Here is a 19177-nt window from a genome sequence, read left to right as displayed (position 1 = left end):
CTGAGTCCTGAATCTTCCTACTTCGCCATCTCCCATTATGTCACCCCATTCTCCATATTGTATTCTTTTAGATGCCATTGTAAATGGAATTACTTTCTTAATTTCCATTTTGGACTGTTCATTGCTGGTGTATAGAAAGACAACTAACCTTTGTGTGTTGATCTTATACTCTGCAATTTTGCTGAATTCATTTATTAGCACTAGTAGCTTTCTTGTGGATTCTTTGGGATTATCTATATATAGGATCATGTCATCTGTGAATAGAGATAGTTTCACTTCTTCCTTTCCAATTTGGAAGCCTTTTATTTCTTTTACTTTTTTTTTTTTTTTAAGATTTTATTGGGGAATTGGGGGAGGGGAACAGCGCTGGGGAATCGGGGGAAGGGGAACAGACAAGTTGCTCTTGTTTTGTTCTTCGGTCTAGTTGTGGAGGATGTTGCTTCACTGGCCCAAGTTGGCACCATCATTGCGCTCTTCCCAGGCGAGGCAGATCAGTTGCTGGACTCTGGACGGCAGCTCATGGCGGCTGCCGGCCGCTCACACTGGCTGATGGCTACACATGGTAGCTTATGGCAGCTCAGTGCAGCAGGGGACTGCAGCCTACGCCATCGCCGGCGACCCACGGGAGCCCAGCTCCAGGTCGAGCTGTTGTTCAGCATCTTAGCTGTAGAGGGCAGTGTCACTGGCCCTCATATGTGGAATCCGAACCGGGGCCCTCTGGCGTCCCAAGCCAGTTCTTAACCAATGCGCCACTCAGCCGGCCCTCTTTTTTTTTTTTAAGATTTTTTTTTAATTGGGGAATTGGGGGGATGGGAACAGCGCTGGGGAATTGGGGGGAAGGGGAACAGACAAGTTGCTGACCTTTTGTTCTTCAGTCTAGTCGTGGAGGATGTTGCTTTACTGGCCCATGTTGGTAATATCATTGCGCTCTTCCCGGGTGAGGCAGATTGGTCGCTGGCCTCTAGACAGCCACTCACAGCGGCTCCTGGCAGCTCACACTGGCTGCGGGCCGCTCACGTTGACTGCTGGCTACACACGGTAGCTTATGGCAGCCCCACTGCAGCAGGGGCTGCAGCCTATGCCGTCGCCAGCGACCCACGGCAGCCCAGCTTCAGGTGAAGCTGTTGTTCACCATCTTAGCTGTAGAGGGCAGTGGCACTGGCCCTCATATGTGGGATCTGAACCAGGGTCCTGCTGCTCAGAGCTGGCATCCCAAGCCAGCTCTTAACCAGCACGCCACTTGGCCGGCCCTAACACAGTGTTGCATAGCAGTGGTAAAAGCAGACATCTGTCTCTTATTCCTGATCTTGGGGGAAAGCTTTCAGGCAAACAGAATTCTACTGAAGGCTCATTATGTGCCAGACTCTGGGAGATAGCAGCACATAAGACAGACAAATACCCTTGCCCCCGGGAGCTTACATTCTACCAGATTGAGAGAGAAACAAGGTAAGTAAGGAAAGGTGAGGTAGGCGGACAGTGGAAAGTGCTAACCAGAAAAATGAAGCAGGGAAGAGTGATGAGGGAAGTAGAGAAAGGGTGGGGGGTGCTCCAGGTTTTAAATTGGATGTTCGGGGAGGCCTCACTGAGAAGGTGACATTTGAATAAACTGAAGGAAGTAAAGAAGGGAGGCAGCCACAGGGAAATCTAAGGGGAGAACATTCCCGGCAGAGGGCACAGCAGTGCCAAAACGCCAAGGGGAATGTGCCTGGCCTGTCCAAGGAACACAAGTCGCCAGAGTGGCAGAAGTGGAGCAAATACAGAGGGGAGAGATGTTTATTGCTCATCTCTTCAAACTCTCTGGGAGCGGGCACTGCCTCTGTCTGATTGACCTCTGCATCCCCAGCCTAAGAGTGCCTGACACATAGTAGGCACTCAATAAACATCAATGAAATGAATAACAGTGACTTAGCACAGTGCCTGACACATAGTCCATGTGGTCACCAGGGTGGGCTTCGAATGGCCCCATTTTGCAGCTCCCCAGATGAAGCTTGGGTCACTTAAGACCATAATTCTTAAAATTGCCGAATTCAACTTCTACATCCAGACCTCCCTCACCCCCATAGTCACACAGAGGAAAGGCCTGGCCATCTGTATGGCGAAGAAGTCTCTCAGGGGCCGGCCAAGTGGCTCAGTTGGTTAAGAGTGCGAGCTCGGAGCAACAGGGTCACAGGTTTGATTCCCACATGGGCCAGTGAGCTGCGCCAGATGGCGACTGGACTTGGGAGGTGAGCTAGCTGCACTCTCCACAGCTAAGATTGAAGGACAACAACTTGGCTGTTCCCCTTCCCCAATTCCCCAATAAAATCTAAAAAAAAAAGTCTCTCAGGATCCCATGCCCTTTTTTTAAGCTTCCAGCATGGGGAATGTGGATTTGAGGGGCAGCACACATGCTCACTCAGCATTTATTTGCACCTAGTGAGCGAAGCTCCTTCAGCACAGATGAGACTCCCCCGAACCCCAGCCCTGTACCCATAGTCTGGCCTTGTGGGAAATAAATTAAGCCACTCAGTGAACATATCCCATCCCCATGAGGCTCAGGCTGAATTCAGGCCTGGAAGTCAGGAGCCCCAGAGATGGAGGACCCAGCTGTAGGCCAGGTCTCCCTGAACTGGCTCTGAATTGGGGCACAGTACAGAGGGTATGGGTGCCAGAGTTGGGGCAGGTCTTGCAGCCCCCATCCCCGCCAGCCCTGAATGAGAAGCCTTGGGGTCTGCTCGGGCCTTCCCTGGCTCTTCTGCCTGGCCGAAGTCTCTATCAAGTGTCCTCTGTTCTCTGTGTCAGGGGCAAGGCCTTGCTCAGGTGTCTTGAGGGCTGTTGGCTAACCAGTGCCTCTGCCCATGTCATAGGGAATGGCACCCCTAGTCATAAAAGTCATAAAAACCAGAAATTGCGCATTCTCCCTGCTCAAGCCCTTCCAACCATCTCAACAGAGTCACTCTTCTCCCTCTTTCATCCTTTAGGGTTATTAGTGATAGGTATCAAATGTCATCTCCTTCAAGAGGCCTTCCTTGACTACCTCTCCCATTTATTTTTTTTTTTTTTATTTTTTTTAAAGATTTTTTTTTTATTTTTATTGGGGAATTGGGGGGATGGGAACAGTGCTGGGGAATTGGGGGAAGGGGAACAGACAAGTTGCTGTCTTTTTGTTCTTCAATCTAGTTGTGGAGGATGTTGCTTCACTGGCCCAAGTTGGCACCATCATTGCTCTCTTCTCTGGCAAGGCAGATCAGTCGCCGGCTTCTGGACGGCCGTTCACTGCGGCTGCTGGCCGCTCACGCTGGCTGCTGGCTACATACGGTAGCCCATGGCAACTCACTGCCACAGGGAGTGCAGCCTACGCCGTCGCCGGCGACTCATGGCAGCCCAGCTCCAGGTCGAGCTGCCGTTCCGCATCTCAGCTGTAGAGGGCAGTGTCACTGGCCCTCATATGTGGGATCCGAACTGGGGCCCTCTGGCATCCCAAGCGAATTCTTAACCATCGCGCCACTCGGCCGGCCCCCTCTCCCATTTAAATCACCCCTCTGCGACTTGCTCAAAGCTTCCAGTTGTTTTGCTTTCTACCACTTCTTGGTTGTTGTAAATATCACCTGGTTGTTTTCCAATGCCTGCCTCCCTTACTGCAATCCAAGTCACATGAGGGGCGAATCCATCAATTTTACTCACCTCTGAATCTCCAGTGCCTAGAATACATGCTTGCATACACCTAGCACTTAAAACGTGTTTGTGAATAAATAACGAACCCAGAGCTCACTTCTCTGAGTCAAATTCCAGCTACATCTTTGCCCAGATCCGCCCCTCTGTCCTCAGCCCGCTGGCTGGGGCTGGGGTCCATTTGCCCTCTCTGGACCTGGCTTAGACTTGGAGCTCAGTGCCCCCAAGTCCCTTACCCCTGGGGGGCTAGGAGTCTTCCTGGTCCCCACCTTTGTCCCTAGCTCCTGCAGCTGAACCCAGAATGTCAGCCTCAGCAATCCTCTTGGCTTGAGCCCCTGATTTGTGTGCCCCCACCCAGGCGGTCTTCATTTGGCTGCCTGGCTTGGCGCTCCTGCTCAGCCAGGCCTGCCAATCAATGCCCTGGGTCTGTCCTGTCCACTTGCTAGTGCCTGCCTGGCCTGGTTTCCTCCCAAATGCACGACCTTCAACCCTGACCAGGCCACTCAGCTCAGCGAGACCTCCTATTTGCGTGTCATCTCCTAGGGAGGTAATATTCCCAACCTGCCACCACCCTTTGATACCACAGGATGAATCAATATACAATAGTTTATACAACTTTCAACTATTTTGTATTAGTGCAATTATGTTGCATTGCTTTGTGTGTGTGTGTGTGTGTGTGTGTGTGTGTGTGTGTGTGTTTAGAGTTAATGTGTTATCTGTAAACATTTCAAAGCTATCTTTTTTTTTCAAAGCTATCTCAGCTTTTCTTTATTTTTCAATTTCCTCTGGAACAGCGTGAATGAGAGCGGGTAAGCACACAAGTGTGATAGTGGAGACATCTGTTGACAGCGGCACATGTTTTGAAAGAAGCTCAATATGCCCATTAACAGAGGACTGGTTAATTAAATTAGGATACATCTACACTGTGGGATTACTATTCTGCTCAAAACACTAAAAGTATAAGGGAACTCCTTATTGTATGTGCATGGAGCATGTGCATGGAGCACACCTGGAAGGATATGAAAGACACTGGTGTCACTGGCTGCCTCCAAGGACGAGACATGGGGTGTCTGGGGACAGGTGGGGGTAGACTTATAAGGCAGGGCTTTGAACACACTTTTGAATTTTGAACGATGGGAATACTTTACCTAGTCAAAACCAAACGAAATCAAAAGCTCAAGGCAATTGCGAGTACCTGACACAGTAGACAGTATTGCCGGGTCTGCCTTCCTCAGCTCAAGGAGACCCAGTCGTGCCTCAGCAGCCTCCTTACGTGACCCCTAGTGGGAGCCCCAGGAAGCCTGTGTGTGTTTCTGGGGAGGCAGGGAGGTGGATGTTTCATAAAAGAGCCTGTGTCAGCTGGCACTTCCGCTGGTCTCAGCTAGGTAGCCATGGCTATAGGAAAGCTGAGAGAGGCCCACCTCCACTATGGCACCTTTCTCAAGGCCTGTTATAGGGTGAACAGTGTCTCCGAAAATGAATGTTTTTGAATATTTGAAATCCTAACTCCTAGCACCTCAAAATGTGACCTGTTTTGGAAATAGGGTCACTGCAGCTGTAACTAAGATGAAGTCATGCTGGAGCAGTGTGGGTGCCTAATTCAATATGACTCCTGTCCTTAATTAAAAGGGGAAATTTGAAACACACACACATACAGACAGAACACCATGTGAAGATGAAGGCAGAGACTGAATTGGTAAGTATAAGCCAAAGAACATCAAAGATTGCCCATAAACCACCAGAAGCTAGCAGAGAAGCATGGAGCAGATTCTCTTTTATGGACCTCAGAAGAAACCAACCCTTGATCTTGAACCTAATACCTTGATCTTGGACTTCCAGGCTCCAAACTGCGAGAAAATAAACCTCTATTGTTTAAGCCACCAGTCTGTGGTGGCACTTTGTTCTAGCAGCCCTAGGAAACAAATACATGGGGTTTCTAGGGAACCCGGCAAAACTGTGATTTCGGCCCCACCGACTGAATTAGAATCACCTGAACCCTCAATTAAATCTGGATTTCACTGTCCCAGGCTTCCAAGGCTGTCTTTGATCTCTAAGAGAGCCCACACCAACCTGCTACTTACTGTTGTTGTAAGTCATGTCCTTGGAGACTATAGTAGGCAGGACCTTGGACATCCCAGCAGACGAACGAGGAAGGGCTTGCTGCAAAACTTGACCTCGGCTAAAGGAGATTCCAACCTGGGGAGTGACACAGTGCTTGGCCAGATGGTCTCCAGACCTACAGCCCCCCTTCCCCTGGGTAGCTGAGAATAGCTGGCATTTACTGAGGGCTCATCATGTGGCCAACACTTGCAACGCCTCCACCCTCTTCCCATCCTCTCTCCCCTCCCTGACTTGGTACCAGCTGCCCCGCCTAATCTTTCTGTTGCTAGAACACACCAGCCATGTTCTGCCTCAGGGCCTTTGCATTTGCTGCGTCTTGGGCCAGAAAAAGTTCTCTCACACCCAGCTGTGGGTCGAGGGTTCTCTCCCTTCAGATTTGAGTTCAAAGGTCACCCCTTCAGAGCTGCCTTCCCACACAATCCCATTTAAAGTGGGTTCTTTCCCCCTACCCCCACATGATCTCACTTTGTTTTCTTCTCTGCAATTACCCACTATCTGATTTATCGCTTTAAAAGCCGAATTTATGGCCTATTTCCCCTTAGAAAGTAAGCTCCTTAAGAGCTTACAGGAAGGGTCTTTCCATATGCAGCGCATGCACTCATCAAAGCGCCTGGATGTCCTTAACATTGAATGACTTTTCATTTTGCAGAGGAGGAAGCAAAGCAGAGATTCAGCGAAGTGTCCAAAGTCAGCCAGGAAGAACGGTAGTTGGGATTCCAGTCTAAGATTCCTTGACTCCAAAGCTTGATCTCTTCCAACCACATTCTTGCTACACTCTACATGAACAGGAATCTGGGTACCACCCAGGCACGAGTTAGCAGGGACCAGCCTCCTCACTCCCAGCTCGGCGGGGATGTGCTGTCGGGCCATAGAACAAGGGTGCACAAGGCATGGAGGGACAGAGGGATGGCTAGGTAAAGCAAGTATAGTAACAGGAACACAGGGCGGGGAGCCTTGCAAAAGGGCCTTGCGAGGGGCCCGCTTTCGGCCCTGCGCGCAATCCGACCCCGCGTACCCCCAATCACTGCCCCGCGCGCACCCACCGGCCGGCACTCCTGGGCTCGCTCCGAAGCTTGGGTGCGGCGGTTTCTAACTATGCGCTAAGGCCTTCGGTTTACGTCGCCATGGCAACTATTCTCCTGAAGTTTGGGGCTGTGACGTCACAAAGGCTGCGGAGGCCGGGCCGCGTAGGGGTGGAGCCTGTAGACCGCTGGGTGGGCAGAGGAAAGGCCCAGAGTCCAGCTGCTTCAGCTCCCCGGGCGCCGCCAGGACAGCGCCTGGTCCAGGATGGGGTCTGGAGAGCAGGAGTTTCCTTCCTCAGTAAGTCATTATTCCGCTCTCCTGCTTTCTTTCATTCCCTGATTCACTGTTTTAACGTGCTCCTCCAGATGCATGCGATTTTTTCTGCGGAGTGGACTTCACTTTCTCGAGGGACGGTTCTTAAAGTGCACTCCCAGGACTTGCAGCTTCAGAAATGCTGGGAACTCATTACAAAAGCCAATATTCAACCCTCTCCTGAAGCAGAAGTTCTGGGGGGTGGAGCCAGCATGCAGTCGGCTTGATGTAAGCCCTCTTGGTGATTCCCAAACTGGCTAAGTTTGGAGAACCACTGCTCCAGAGTGTGCATGAGACAAAGAATAAAGACACAATGACAAGTTCTGTCAATAAACAGAGGGTAGGGGATGAGGTCATGAAGAGCTGGGATCCAGCTTAGATCGCCCAGATTCACCCGCTATTATGGCTACAGAACCAGGGTCTGCCCTCTTCCCCGAAACTCAGCGCCCGTGTTCCCACAAAGCAGCAGGAGACCTCTCTGAGTTGGGATTATAGTCACCAGATTTTCCCATGCATCTCGGGATCTATAACTGACAAAGGCTGTTTGGAGCTGGACACACAGTCAGGGCTCTGTCTGTTCAAGGACATTTAGGAGTCTCAAGGACATTGGGGCAGTCTGCAGGCCAGTAATGTGCCAGTGAGAATGTCAACAACTCCTAGCTATGCCCAAGGCAGGTGTAATGAGTGTGGTGACCAGTCCCAAGGCAGGAACTCTGGTAGAGCCAGGGATGGGAGTGTGGAGAGGTTCCCGAAGGTGGAAGAAGCAGGAAAGCCTGAATCACCACTGGAGGACAGCGTCCCACCTGCAGTATTCATAGTAGGCTTTGTGCAGGGAGGAAGGACATTTTATTATATTAAACCACATATGTGATTTGTGCATTTGTGAGCACGTGCGTGTGTGTGCATATGTGTGTGGGGGAGTCATCCAGCATTAAATACCCTGAACAGACAAGTGGCTCCCCTAACCCCCAGGATAGAAGCTCTTTATATTGTCACTTGAAGTCCTAAGTGATCTAGTCCCTGCCTGTCTCTACAGCCTTACCTCCCTACTAACTGTCACAGACTAGAAAAACAGAAAGCTGTGCAGTGGAGTTAGGTTTCAGCAAACACTGTTAACTAGTGACTGAGATAGGAAAACAAACAGTTTTGAAATGGTTTATCTCAAGCACCAGGAGCTCTAATGAGACTTTTAGAAATCTAGAAAAGAGGTGACCCAAAGAGAGAAAAGCTAGTGAGCATGCTTCCAATTCACTGTTATCAACAGGAAGTTTATGGACCATTGTGAAGTTTCCAGGAACCCTTAGAGAGTGTTTCTACATGCCAGATACTGCATGAGGGAGTCACTGCAAAGTTAACAAATGTGCCCAGCAATGCCAGTGGTGTCAGAGACAGGATTCACAGGCAAGGGAATTCGTCTTTGCTCTTAAGCAGACACACACTGCCTCTCACCAGGAATTGTTCTATAATTTTATGCAATTACGCAAAAACAATTATGCATACACTTTGAAAAAAACGCAAGAAGTCCAAAGGTATACTTCATAGTAAGACAAGTTCTCTGGTCATTGTATGTGTTTTTGTCTTTGTTTTGGCTGTCAGTTATTTAGAAGGTTACAAAGAAAACCATCTAGAAAATGTGGCCTGCGTTGGAACTTTTAATCTTACCCTAACAACTCTAACTAGCAACACCATTTGCAGATTAAAAAGCTTACTTTTAAGCATAAGATGGCTTGATGGAGGCATGGATAGATGAGTAGCTTTGTGATGTGCTAATTGTAGAATCCAGGTGGTATGGATGTGGGTATTCACTACAAAATTCTTTCAATATTTCTGTAAGTTTGAAGTTTGAAGATTTTCATAATAAAATGTTTTTGGGAAAAGCTGAGTATCTTCTTAAATAGGAAATTTGTATTTATGATTTCATATTTTCCTCCTTGAATAAAGTGCATTAGTCAGGGTTCTTGGGAACAGACAACAGAAATCAGCTACAGCCAATTAAAGGGGAAATGAATATGGGGGCTCCTGGAATCTGCAGGGTGAAGAGGAGCCAGGCTGGGGGATGGTGTGGCCAGGAGCAGAGCCCAAAGTCAGCTGCAGGTGTGTCCTGGTGGAGACACTGAGGCTGTGAGTCTAGGTCTGGCTGTGTGATTCTGACTGGTAGAACCTGGGTGACCTGCCTGCACCTTATGTCTCATAGTCAAGAGTCTAAGAGTCCCTGCCTCCGCTCTGGCTGCAAGGGAGGTGGGAAATAGAGCTTCTACAGTGGGCGTGGGGTGTCCTCCAAACCCAAGAAGGGTGTTTAGAGGTACAGGTGATCTACCAGCAGGACAAGCAGCTTGTGTCTGTTCTCCACGGCACTGGCACTGGGTCTCTGGTCGCTCCTGTAGCACTGACTCTATGCCTTTGTTTTCACTCCCCACCTATTTTTGAAATGTCCTTTATTCTGAAGGCATTTTTTTTTCTCAAAATTCAGTTCAAGGGTCACCTCCCTGAAGCATCCTGGAACAGACCCATGTGGTCACAGCCTGCCTCCTCCAGGTCTGTTGCCCACATCTCCCAGGCACCCTGTATCTGTTGGCTGGGCAGGTGCAGCGGGTGGTAGATTGGAGGGTGGGAGATGTCCGTAGCCAGGGCACCTGTCCCCTCCCTTTGCTTTCCTGGCAGTGGCTCCTCCAGCTGTGGCTGCACTGGGTGGGCCTGTTGCTGTTCCAGCCCGTCAGAAGCCCTGGCTTTTGGGCTTTGAAACACTACCTCCTCCCTCAGCCTGCAGCCCTCGTGCAAATTTCTGATAGCCTCACCATTCCCGTTTCAGCATTTATCAAGTGTGTAACCAATTTTCTGTATTAAATTCCCTCTCTTTGAAAATCCTCCAGGGCTACTGTTTTCCAAACTGAAGCCTGACTGATACCCATAAGACAAGCAAGAGAGCATGGTGGCCAAGAGAATGGGTGGTGGCATCAGTCCTGGCTGGGTCCAAATTCTAGCCCTGTCCCTCACTGGCTATGTGACTCTGGGCAAGTTACTTAAGTGCTCTGGGCCTCAGTTTCCTCATTTATAAAGTGGGGATACTAATAATGACCTGGGAGGGATATTGTGTGGTTAACACAGAGCCTGACACCTAGTTGAGCCTCAATGCTTGTCTGCTAATATTGTATAATGGTCTGAGGAGTGTGTTTGAGGAGGTCCATCTGCAGGCCTGGTATGGTGCAGACCTGCCCACAGGGCATCCAGACTGGCTGCAGTGATCTCTGTGAGGAAGCTGAGGATCAGACACATTAAGCCATCTGCCCAAGGCCACTTAGCCCATAAGTTGCAGAATTGGCATTCAAACCCACACAATCTGACACCACAGCCCAGACTGTTAACCACCACATCCCCCACAAACGCCTCCTCCCCCACCCCCACTCTCTGCCCATCCCACTGGCCTGGGGAAAGGCAGTGCTCTACTGGTCTGTGGGGCCTGGGACTGGAGATGGACTCTGATGATTGCTCAGCCGGCAGAGTCCCTCCCCAACCCCATCTGTGCCTGTTGGCCTTGGGTGGTCTGACATCTGGGCCCATATAACTCAAGCTTACTTTAGAAGCTCTCTCTCAGGTGTGGTGCAGCTCATCACAGTATATAGACCTGGACAGCTTTTTATTTTTTATTGAGATATAATCGACATATAACATTATATTAGTTCCAGGTGTACAACGTAATGATTCTATATTTGTATATACTGCGAAATGATCATCACAATGTCTTGTTAACATCTATCACCACACACAGTTACAAAATTTTGTTTTCTTACGATGAGAACTTTTGAAATATATTCTCTTAGCAACTTTCAAATATGCAATACAGTATTGCTAACTATACGTGCCATCCTGTACCTTTCATCCCCATGACTTATTTATTTTATAACTGGAAGTTTGTACGTTTTGAATCTCTTCCTCCATTTTGCTCCACTCCCTCCCCCCACCACTGGCAACCACCAATCTGTTCTCTGTATCTATGAGTCTGATCTTTTTTTTTTTTTTTTAGATTTCATATATAAGTGAGATTGTACAGTATTTGTCTTTCTCTGTCTGACTTATTTCACTTAGTACAATGCCCTCAGGTCCATCCATGTTGTCACAAATGGCAAGATGTCCTTCTTTCTTATGGCTGAATAATATTCTATTGTACATACATCTCACATTTTCTTTGTCCATTAACTCACTGGTGGACACCGGTTGTTTCCATATCTTGGGTATTGTAAATAATGCTGCAATGAGCATAGGGATGCAGACAGCTTTTCAAGTTAGTGTTTTTATTTACTTTGGATATATACCCAGAAGTGGAATTGCTGGGTCATACGATAGTTCTATTTTAAATTTTTTGAGGACCCTTCATGATGTTTTCCACCAATTTACATTCCCACCAACAGTGCATGAGGGCTGCTTTTCTCCACATCCTCGCCAGCACTTGTTATCACTTGTCTTTATGATGATAGCCATTCTGACAGGTGTGAAGTATATCTTATTGTGGTTTTCAAATCATGGCTTTTTTTGGGGAACCGTACCTGCTGCTTCCACTTTACCAACTACATGTGGCTGTTAGCCCCTTAAGAGCCATGGTTTGCAGTACTTCTGTCTGCCATGTGTTAGGGGAAGCCGCCAAGTCCTGAAAGTGAGTGTGAAACACCATCCCATTCTCCTTTCAGGGCCTCCTCCCCACCCCAGTGCCCTCATCTGCCCTTGTGGTGCTCTGGACTGGCATCATTTTTATCTCACAGTCTTCAGACTGCTTTCCTGCCAGCTCAGATGGGCAGATAATTTGATTGGAGTCTGGGGAGAAAATGGGTGACTTTGGCATCCACATTTGACTATAGTACAAGAGAAGCAGTATTAAGTGGGATCATAAGGAAGGTCAGAGTAAGATTCAGTTGGCTTGAATCATCAGGGAAGGCATCCTGGGGAGGCATCATCTGGACTGGGTTAAAGGCTGCCTAGGATCTAAATAGGCAGATAGGATCATGGGTAAGGGACTTGAAGGAGCACAGAAGACTGTGAGCCTGAGTCCAGGGAGTAGCAGTAACCCTGTGAGGCTAGGGCCTAGGGTGTGTAGTGACAAAAGCAGCGGTGGTAGAGGGCCAGCATGTAGGGGCACCTGGAAAAGGCAGGCAGGTGCCCCCGTGTCACAGAGGGCTAGAATATTGTTCCAAAGACATGGGGGGCAGTGGTGGTGGTGGTGTTTCATCACTCCCCATGGAGCACAAAGAAGGCAAAGCTACAGCCAGATTTGCTGTTTAGTTCTATCTTTAGCTTTGTGAAGAGGATGGGTTGGGGAGAGGCACTAGAAAGCCATTTCCAAGCAAGAGATAATGTTGACTTAGATTAGGTAGAGGAACTTAGGATGGAGAGAGGCTGCTACAAGTGACATTTGGGGGACAGGCTGTGGGGGTGAGGGGAGGTGACTGGACACAGGTAGCCTGAGTGTATTTGCTGAGATGGAGAATGGGGGAAAGTGTGTGCTCAGGCCTGCTTTCTAGAGAGACGCTGCTAGGAGGAGAGTGGCTTCACCGAGACCTTGCTTCTTCAGGCCACATCCAGCCAACAGGAACTCATTCCGTGGTTGAGCTGTGCACTAGAGTCGCCCAGCTCCCTCAGTGCTACACCACAGCCCGGGGGTCTGCCTATTTAACGTCTCTTTCTTTCCTCTCCCCCTTCACAGATGTCACACCTGCAGCAGGGCGCAGGCTCTCCCCATCTACTCTTGCTCCCCCTGCCCTTTATCTGAACAGGAATTTCTCCCAATAAACCTCTTGGACATCTATCTCTGTCTCAGTATCCGCTTCCTTGCGGATCTGCACTGGCATGGAGAGGGAGAGTGGGGAAAGAAGGTGGTGGGCTGTAGATGGGCTGCATGTGAGGTGCCTGCAGGACATTCTTGGAGCAGGTGTGAAGATGCAGAGAGAAGGTGAGCTCGCCATGGGGAATGTCTGGAGTGGGAAGAGAGGACTGCTCTGGGGGAAGAGGAGTCTCACAGGAGAAAGGGAAAGAAGGGACAAAGAAGGTGAGAAGAAAACCAGCGAGTCTGTTCTTTAGAAAGTCACAGGAACAGAGAGTTTAATGAAGAAAGTCAGTTCCAGGGCAACTCAATGGGGAAAGAATGGTCTTTTCAACAAATGGCGCTAGAACAATTGGATATCCACTTGCAAAAAAATGAAGTTGGGCTCCACCTTGTATCATACACAAGAATTAACTTAAAATGAATCATAGACCTAAATGGAAGAGCTAAAACTCTTAGAAGAAAACATCTGAGTTAAATGATGCTCTGACATCAAAAGCACAAGTGATAAAACGAAAAAAATAGGTAGACTAGGCTCCTATCAAAATTAAAAAGAGGGGCGGCCGGTTAGCTCTGTAAGAGCACGAGCTCTGAACAGCAGGGCTGCCAGTTCGATTCCCATCTGGGCCAGTAAGCTGCGTCCTCTACAACTAAGATTGTGAACAACAGCTCGACCTGGAGCTGGGCTGCAGTGAATGGCCAGCAGACAGCTTGAACTGCCGTGGGCTGCCATGAGCTACCGTGAGCTGTACCCAGTAGCAAGCGTGAGTGGCCAGCAGCCAGCATGAGCGGCCAGCTGCTGATGAGAGCTGCCGTGAGCCGCCGTGAGAGGCTATCCAATGGCCGGCAACCAACTGCCTCAGCCGGGAAGAGTGCAATGATCATAATACCAACATGGGCAAGTGAAGCAGCATCCACCACAACAAGACAGAACAATGAATGGCTTGGAGGTGGGGAGTTGGGTGGGGGTGAGGGGAAGTGGGGGAGGGGGAGAAAAAAGAATGGGAGAAAATATTTGCAAGGCATACATCTGATAAAGGATGTTTACCTAGAATATATAATGAACTCCCACAACTCATTAATTAAAAGGCAAATAACTAATTAGGCAAAGAAGTTGAGTAGATGTTTTTCCAAAGAAGATATACAAGTAGTCGATAAGCACATGGAAGATGCTCAACATCACTAATCTTTAGGAAAATGCAAATCAAAACCACAATGAGGTATCACTTCATACCCACTAGGATGGCTATAATAAAAAAGACAGATAACTAGTGTTGGTAAGGATGTGAAGAAATTGGAACTCTCATACACTACTGGTGAGAATGTAAAATGGTGCAGTCACTTTGGAAAACAATTTGGCAGTCCCTCAATAAGTTAAACATAGACTTATATGACTCAGCGATTCCACTCCTAGGTATGTATCCAAGAAAGATGAAAACATATGTCCACACAAAAACTTGTACATTGTTTATTCAAAAACTTGTATATTCATAGCAGCATTCTTTGCAATAGCCAAGAAGTGGAAACAATTTAAATTTCCATCAACTGATGAATGGATAAACTATAGTATGCTCATACAATGGAATATTATTTAGCAATAAAAATAAATGAAGTATTGATAAATATAACATAGATGAACCTTGAAAACATTATGCTAAATGAAATAAAACAGACACAAAAGACCATATATTCTTTGATTTTCATTTGCAATATTCAGAGTAGGCAAATCCACAGAGACAGAAAGTAGGTTAGTGATTGCCAGGGTTTGGGGGTGGGGTGGTGTTTGGGAGAACTGGTTGTGACAGCTAATAGATATGTAGGTTTTTCTTTTGGGTGATGAAAATTTCTAAAATAGATTATGGTTATGGCTACACAACTCTATGAGTGTATTAAATACACTTTAAATGGGTGAATTTTTTGGTATATGAATTATATCTTAATATATATGCTAAAAAGAAGAAATGCTCTCCAAAAGCTAAGAGATTGAAAAATATTCATTGGATTTAACAAATAGGAGACAGCAGTTGAGTGACAGAAGTTTCAGGAAGTACTGGGGGTGAGGGGAGTGTGGGTGAGTGATGAGAAAGAGGACACAAAAGGGTCTTGGTCAAGGCCCTATCTTGGCCCTTAAGCAGGACTAGCACAGACACACAGTGGGACTGGAAGATATAACCAAGCTCTTCCCTGTAGCTCTAGTGGAGACTAAGTTATCAAAGCTAGACCCAATGCTACAGCTCAAGAGTCAGATGGCAAGATGGAGGGTGCAGCACACTGGAGGGAAAGTTGCATTAGCCTTTGTCTGGATCAGAGGCAGTGTTCTAGTGCCTGGGCTCCATGGGCTTGGGGTGGAGTGGGGTGGGGTAGGGTTTCCCAGGCGGTTACAGGCCTGTGGTCAGCCAGGAGGAGGGGCTGAGACGAGACCATGCTGCGGGCATAGAAGTAATGAAATAGACAGAAGGTGGAGAGAGAGAGAGAGAGAGAGAGAGAGAGAGAGAGAGAGAGAGAATGAAGAGAGGAGAGAGAAGAAGAAGGAGAAGGAGAAGAAGAAGAGGAGGAGGGGGAAGAAAGAGGAAGGAGAAGGAGAAGGGTAAGGGGAGCGGGGGGAGAGGGCAAGATGGATGGACCATGGTGCTGAGGGGTCCAGATGTGGGGGGACATTCCTTTCATTGTGACAGGAGATTTGAGGCAGCAGAGTGTCACCTCCTGGACTGTGCCCCATAGGAGGGTGTTCTTTAGCTTCAGGAGCCCAGGATAAGGAAGTTCTCAATAGTTCCTAACATCATTTAGATTGCATTTTGATGCAAGAAACAGAAAGCTCCACAAGAAATGCCTTAAATGATGAGGCAATATCTTCTCACATAATGAAAAGCCCCTCAGAGCACTTCTTGTCACATCTGTTTTGTCAAAAATATTTTTCATGCATGCCTAAACCAATGCAGGCATGGAGATGGGAACTCTGTGGGAGAGCCCGCCTTGGGACATACAGCTCCAGGGACAACAGCAGGTGCCTGGACACCATCAGTTATGTTAACAAGGAGATGGGGAGATTCGAATGGATGATGGGTGGTCCACAATGGCATCTGTTATTCCCATACCACCCCACTTCAAGACATCCCCACAGTGGGGCATCTGTGAGACCTTGAGGCAGGGGCTATAGCCTTGCTCACTGTCACCCTACCATCTAGAACCTAGGAACACAGCATTGGCTCCACCATGAATGCATAGGAGATCTTCATATATGCACGTACACCAGATATTAGCTCTGCATGATATTAAGGGTTATCACTTTCCTCTATTGATCTCTACTTGATACAATGAAGCTGTATAATAGAAATGTATTATTTCTGTAAAAAAGAAAATAGTTTAAAAGTAAAATAAACTCTTCTGTGGTACAGCTACCTGGGGTGATGTCCAAGACCTCTGAGGGGCTGACAGGGCTTTTCGGGTCTGGCCTCTCTTCCCTTGGCTCCGCCATACCCTCTGCTCAGAGTCCATGGGCTTCTAGGCCTTTGCCTCTGTGGTGGCCTCTGTGAGGGGACTGGCCTCTGGCCTCCTCCCTTCTCTTTGCCTGACTCATCCCAGCCACTCTTTAAAGCTCAGCTTAGAAATTGTTTGCTCACTTGGCTGTCCTTGGCCCCCAAGTCTGGGCTGATACATCCTCACAGTGCTCTGTGAGCACTATAGCCATTTCACAAGAGCCTCTGTGGGTGTGTTTCCACTGCTGGCCTATAGGTCTCATGAGGACAGGAACTGTGTCCTGTGACACCTTGACCCCAGTGCTTTGCATGGGGCCTAGCACATAGAAGGTGTTCCATAGATATTTTGTCAAATGGGTCAATGGATAGTGAATAGTGAATGGAAAGATATTTACATGAAAATATGAAAATTCCAGTGGAGGGATGAGTGGATGGGTGGGTGGGTGGAGAGAAAGTGTATGGGGTGTGATAAAAAAAAATACAGCAAATACTGCTGTTGAGTGCCATCTAACAGAAAGTCAGGGATCTTCAATACAGGAAGCAGCGCATCGAACCTTAGTAACAGTGTGTGACAAGTTTCAACTTGTTTGGTGCGGTCAGTTGGGTGTGAGCTATGGTTGAGAGAAGGTGCAATTGAGAGAAGGTGCGTTTTAAAGTGTGCCATAAATCATAGGTCATGAACAATGCATTAACATGAAATGGGCAAATGGTTTCATCCTCCATCATCACAACTCTCCGTGTCACACATCGCTTCTGGTACGGCAATTTCTGTCAGCATTACGGTGTGTCCTCATCCACCTTATTCACCAGGTCTGGCACTATGCGACTTCTGGCTCTTCCCCAAAGTCAATATGACCATGAAAGGTAAACGGTTTTGAATTGAGGCAGCCATGACAGCACAACTAAAGACACTCAGGAAAGAGAACTTCAGAACTGCTTCAGAAAGTGGCAAGAACGATGGGATAAGTATGTTTGAAGCCAGGGGGAGTGTTTTGAGGGGGATTAATGGCAATGTGTCTTTTGTTGTAATAATTTTTAAAAATTTAAACATTCACCATATGTTTTAAAATCACAGCCCGTGTGTATGGCTGAGTTATATGCGATGAATGGATGTGTGGGCGTGCGGTGGGTGGGTGGATGGATGTTATGAATAGATGATGCATGTGTGGTGGGTAGATTGTAGGTGTTGGTGGAATATAGGCGGGTTAATGGGTCTGTGCGCGCTGTCTGAATCCACCACAGGATGTCGCCCTGCACCAGTTTGAGTACCGGTCCCCACTGAATGCCCTTTCTGCCCAAAGGGGACTTACAAAAGAGGAACCATTTGTCCCAGGCAGAGGTGAAAGGTTCCCGGGTGACCAAGGCTTGTAAACAAGTTGAAAAGACGCTGCGCAGCGAGCTCACGTCAGAGCGAGACCGCGCAAACAGCGTCTCTATGACCTTGGCTCCTGCTCGCCTGGGGCCGGGGTCCGGTTGTTCCCAGATCACTGGGTCCGGGTTGGACTCGCTGAGCGCGGGGTCAGGAGTCCTGCTCACAGCTCTTGAACGGCTGCAGACGGGAACCAGCCACCCTTACTCACCCACAGCGTCCCCGCTGGGGACTCCGAAGGCGCCTGCCTTGGGGAGGACTCTAAAGGCCCCTTCCTTGGATTGCGGCAGAAAGCCGCAGGGTGATGGTGGGGGCAGAAGGGTCACAGTGGTGTCTCAAAGCCTATTATTGCAGACCCTTTGCTCAAACGCGAACACCATCACGTTCTAACACGACTGATTTCAAACCTAATTGGGAAATCTACATCCTGTCCCAAACCCCAACCCCATCCTAGCCTGTCTGCTGTCTCCACGTGAGTGCCTCTCAGACCTCAATTATTGGTCTCCCCCCAACCCCAGCAAGCTCACCCCTAATGCTGTGGAAGCCAGGGTTCCTCCTTTATCCTCACCCTGGCTCCATCTAGAGCTTCAAGACATAGTTCACACGTGCATGACACCCAGGGCTGGGCTGAATCTAAGTTCTTTCCACACCCACACCTGCCCCTGCAAACAGCACTCCTTTCTTCTCTCAGGCCTAAGGGGGTGCACACTTATGGCACAGACTCCCTCAGAAGGGTCAGGCCTGCGGGCAAGCTCCAAATTGTCTGGGGAAGTGAAGGTGCTAGCTTTTTTTAGTTTTGTCATCCACATATGTATTTTTAGACAGCAACTTGTGTAGTCTTGCCTGGTACATAGTGGGTGAACTTCATAGAAATGGAAGCATTTGCTCTTGTTCTTTGGGGACTTGCTATTTTGCTCAGCATTGGGAGATTCATCCACGTCAGTGCACGTGCCTTGGCATTTTCATCACTGCATTTCATCATATGAAAACCATGAAATTGATTGATCAGTTTCACTGCTGATGACATTTGGGTTGTGTCCAGTTTTCTTCTTTTACGAACAATCTTTCTAATGCTTCTAATGATGCACAGACATGAGAGTTTATCTTGGGTGCACATTGGCGAGTGGAATTGCACTCTCAGAAGATGTGCATTTGCTGTTTTACTGGGTAATACCAAACCATTTTTCAAAGTGATTGTCCCAATTTCCACTCCCCCAGCAGGGATTCTAAGTTCCCTTTGATCTATTGCCTTGCCAACACTCTGTATGTCAGGCTTTTTAATTTTTGCTAGTTTGATGGGAGACCCCTAGCTCATGGTGGTTTTATTTTATGTGTCCTTAGGTGAGTGAAGCATATCTTGAAGTCTTCTGCTCATTTACCTGTGGAGTTGTTAGTCTTTTGCCTGTTAATTTGCAG

At 48.1% G+C, this 19177-nt stretch overlaps 1 protein-coding gene across 2 annotated transcripts in view; it reads right to left on the bottom strand.

The window, feature by feature from the left end:
• CFAP100 (cilia and flagella associated protein 100) overlaps nucleotides 1-6919 on the bottom strand; it is a 62711-nt gene extending 55792 nt beyond the window's left edge. The window contains exons 1-2 of one of the 2 annotated variants that reach the window (XM_019632662.1): nucleotides 6816-6919; nucleotides 5733-5847 (exon numbers count right to left, since the gene is read on the bottom strand). In XM_019632662.1, coding sequence (XP_019488207.1) covers nucleotides 5733-5784 — 52 coding nt within the window. In that variant the 5' untranslated portion in view covers nucleotides 5785-5847; nucleotides 6816-6919. The remainder of the gene's footprint in view (nucleotides 1-5732; nucleotides 5848-6815) is intronic. The other variant, XM_019632663.1, reaches the window with a different exon arrangement.
• Between the last annotated feature and the right edge of the window lie 12258 nt (nucleotides 6920-19177).

The sequence above is a fragment of the Hipposideros armiger genome, unplaced genomic scaffold (assembly GCF_001890085.2).
Source record: "Hipposideros armiger isolate ML-2016 unplaced genomic scaffold, ASM189008v1 scaffold_1159, whole genome shotgun sequence".
Taxonomy (NCBI): Eukaryota; Metazoa; Chordata; class Mammalia; order Chiroptera; family Hipposideridae; genus Hipposideros; species Hipposideros armiger.
The sequence above is the reverse complement of the archived record's forward strand: the minus strand, read 5'-3'. Positions and strand labels throughout refer to the sequence as shown.